The sequence below is a fragment of the Fragaria vesca genome, linkage group LG2 (genome assembly GCF_000184155.1).
Source record: "Fragaria vesca subsp. vesca linkage group LG2, FraVesHawaii_1.0, whole genome shotgun sequence".
Classification (NCBI taxonomy): Eukaryota; Viridiplantae; Streptophyta; class Magnoliopsida; order Rosales; family Rosaceae; genus Fragaria; species Fragaria vesca.
In genome coordinates this window covers 3,764,559-3,768,137 of record NC_020492.1, presented here as the reverse complement: position 1 = coordinate 3,768,137, position 3,579 = coordinate 3,764,559, and the positions used below count along the sequence as shown (strand labels likewise).

At 35.5% G+C, this 3,579-nt stretch overlaps 1 protein-coding gene across 1 annotated transcript; it reads right to left on the bottom strand.

The window, feature by feature from the left end:
* Positions 1-166: 166 nt before the first annotated feature.
* LOC101312410 (protein FAR1-RELATED SEQUENCE 5-like) lies at positions 167-2,508 on the bottom strand. Its single transcript, XM_004292078.1, has 4 exons — positions 1,532-2,508; positions 599-834; positions 334-517; positions 167-236 (listed from the first exon to the last, which is right to left on the bottom strand). Exons 1-4 carry the CDS (start codon positions 2,506-2,508, stop codon positions 167-169), a joined length of 1,467 nt encoding a protein of 488 aa, XP_004292126.1.
* Between the last annotated feature and the right edge of the window lie 1,071 nt (positions 2,509-3,579).

Sequence of the window (3,579 nt, the reverse complement as noted above, 5' to 3'; positions counted from 1 at the left end):
TCTGTGCTTCCGAAAAAAAATTCTAATTATGATTGGTCTTCGATCACAAGGAAATGACATGACAATAACTCGCAACAGATCCAGCATCTCTAAAAAGTAACAATCGTTCTAAATTAAACATGAGAAAATAGCGAAGACAAATAATTTTTGAATCATGCTCGGCTTGCTACACGGACTGATCAACTCCTCTGCTGGAATACTCTTCCTCATCTGTACTTAAATCACTTGTATCCTCTCTGTAAAATAATAAACCAAAAAGAAAAGCACCATCAGGAATTGATATGTCGTTTGAGGGATAATGCAATATATCAAATAGAACAGCTAAACGCTTACCCAGTTTGAGCGATGAGTATGCCGTCTTTATTCTTCAACTTGGGACAATTTCTTTTATCATGTTGCTGGTCATGTTTTTTACATCCATGACAAAATCTACCTTTACCATTCGCCTTCTTTGCAGCTTTTAATCTCCCCTTTTCTTTTCCAGCCTTCAATCTCTTCTCACATCCTTTAGCCCTTACTTGAACAGGTTCATTATAAATGTGTCAAGAAGGAAGACTTTTTTGTTCAACTGGCACTATCGTAGAACTAACAGTCTCACCATCAGCCATCATGGAAGTATATTTCTCCAGAACACTATCTAATGAATCTAAAAACATAGCACTTGCTTCCTCATTACCCACAATTTTATCAATTACCTCTACAGCATATTGGCATAACTGGCTGCGCCTGGCAAGCAAATCTCTGTTATCTGTTATCTCCACACCGGCATCATCAAGAACTATCTCACTTTTAGCTGATTTTGTCCACCTCTTTAAGATGTATTGATCTGACAATCTATCAACATGTAGTATAAATATGAGAAATGCCACAATATGTCTACATGGTATCCCGGCGGTTTCAAATTTTTTGCAACTACATGATACAAAACCAGAATCTTTGGCGTAAATAATTTCACGACCCTTGGGGTTCTCCATTTTTTTCCTCAATGCAATATACACCATGCACATATCATTTTCATGTGAGAGCTCAAATCTATAACTGCGACAACTGCTCATAAAATTCTTTAAAGCATTCATGTGTATAGACACGAGCCATTTGGTCGGCCATCTCAAAGGGTGAGTCAAAATTTGGCTTCTCATTGATGTCGACATGGTCCTCTATTAATTCCATATGCCGTTGGTGAGTGACAACCCGATGAAACTGAATCATAAAATCTGACAATGTGTTTTCTTTAGAAACAAACCTCTTGTAAAAAGCATGCCCACTTTCTGCTTGCTGACTACTTGACATCCCAGTTGAAAAGATATGGTTAACATATGCAGGCACCTATGATGACCGAATATCATACATACTTTGTAACCATCCATTATCACTTAAACCACTACTCTCAACAATCGTTGTCCACCTGGCATCAAACTCATCTCCATTTTCTGAATTCCATATGCAATCTTGAAATTCATCATAATAACGAGTATATTTTCCTGGGTCTATTTTTTTAGAGAATTTATTTAGAATATGCCAGCTACAATACCTGTGAAATGTCTGTGGGAGTACTTCAGAGATAGCTTTCGTCATTGCTGGATCTTGATCGGTAATTATCATCCTCGGAGCATCGCCTGACATTGCCTTCAAAAATTCTTTAAAGAACCATGTAAAAGAATCAGTTGTCTCATTGTTTAAGAATGCACAAGCCAAAATTATTGTCTGTCCATGATTATTTACTCCTACCAGAGGTGCGAAGATCAACGAATATGTATTGGTGTTGTAAGTTGTGTCAAATATTACAACATCACCAAAAAACTTGTAAGATCGTCTAGAAATTGCATCAGCCCAAAAGATACGAGTGATCCTGTTCTCGTTGTCAGCCTCTATTTTGAAAATGAATGAAGGATCTTTTTCTTTCTCATGCAAGAAGTACTCATACAACATATCTCCATCATGCCCCTTCACCTCTTTGTGACAATCCCTTTTGTAGTTATAAATGTCTTGCTGCAAGCACACGATGTTTTTTAATCCTCTTGAGTTTACTCTAAGAAAGTCAAACTGTGTACATGTAGGCACATTGACTTCAGTCAGTTGCTTTGATAATGATTTATGAACTGCAGAAACCTTACGGTGAATTTTTGTCAAATACTGTCTTCGTGGGCTAGTTAAAGGGTGGCTGTGATCCTCAACAAAAATAGTGACAACATATTTACCGATCTTGGCACGTCTTACAACTGCTATTCTTGCCTTGCAATTTTCTCTTGTTTGATTCCGATTTCTTTTCTTTCCTGTTACCTTCGATGTTCCTTCTTTAGAGCACACATACTCCTTTCGTACAATCACGCCATTCTTCTTCTCGGTAACGGAACTTTTGACATTAAACCTTGCTTCTTTTGCATAGCTTTTGTAAAACGTCTCAACATCTTGTAGTGTTTGAAATTCTTGGTTCTTTATAGGAATCAGATCAACCTTCACTTGTGGACAATAAATAGGAGTATCATCGAAACTCTGTTGTGAGTCCATTTTACTTTCTCTAGATAGATTTCTTTAATCGTTCAACATCAACTGCGAATCAAAACAAAACCATATCAGAAAAGTTCAAAGCAATCGACATTGATGTTACAAGAAAAAAAGCAACAAAAATATTGTCATTAGTTCTTTATTTCAATGTCAGTTCTCCGGGTAATTGACTAGCATAAACCAACTCCTCATACGTCATTGACATTAAGAATCTAATTATACGAATGATGTGTATAATCACATAAGCTATACAGTAATAGACGTACGGTTTATAAAAAGTATTTCTGGTCAAGTTTGATGCAAGTTTCAGAGCAACTATTCCTAGCAACCTAAATCAAATAATTAAATTGTTCATAGCAACATACAACATGTGAAAGCCATACACTAACTATTCTCTGGGACTTAGCAAATCAAGCAATTAACATGAACACAAATCTTAATCAAGAACGATTTTCAATACCCTTAATTAGCTAGAGATGCTTCCATACATATAAGAAAATGTCTAGCTTGTTGATTGAATAGAACATATTCCTTGCTCATCTTGGAATCAACAGATTTCTATTGTTTTTTATTTTTATCGATTGCTATGTTAGAGATGCTTCCCTATGGGAGGATTGCTATAGATGCTTCAATATGGGACAATTGCTATATATATTGGTCCGGTTGGTACAATAAAGAAGTTGTTATGTACCTGTTATTGAGCTTTGAATAATCAACTAGACGTATTGAGAAGCTTCGCACCGGAAGAGGAGAAGATGAAGCACAAAAGATGAGACGTGAGCACAGGGAAACCCTAAACCATGACGCCTGCGTTTGTTTATGTTGAATGACCTCTAGATCAAACATGGATTGTAATTTGTATGTTTGTTTATTTATTTATTTATTTTAATTGTTAACTCATGGTTCTTGACCCTAGTTAAGAGAGATTAATTATTGTCCATTAGATTTTAATGAATTGATACAAGGGCTAAGAAAGGAGTTTCACACTTTAATTTCAGAGCTTCGTTCTGGACCGAGACTGTATATATATATATATATATATATATATATATATATATATATATATATATATAT

Excerpts from the sequence above, each read along its gene's own strand:
- LOC101312410 (XM_004292078.1), bottom strand. The coding sequence starts at position 2,508 with ATGGACTCACAACAGAGTTTCGATGATACTCCTATTTATTGTCCACAA. Across the intron at positions 835-1,531 it reads CTCCCACAGACATTTCACAG|ATTGTCAGATCAATACATCT; the intron begins GTATTGTAGCTG and ends ACATGTTGATAG. Across the intron at positions 518-598 it reads TACTTCCATGATGGCTGATG|TAAGGGCTAAAGGATGTGAG; the intron begins GTGAGACTGTTA and ends AACCTGTTCAAG.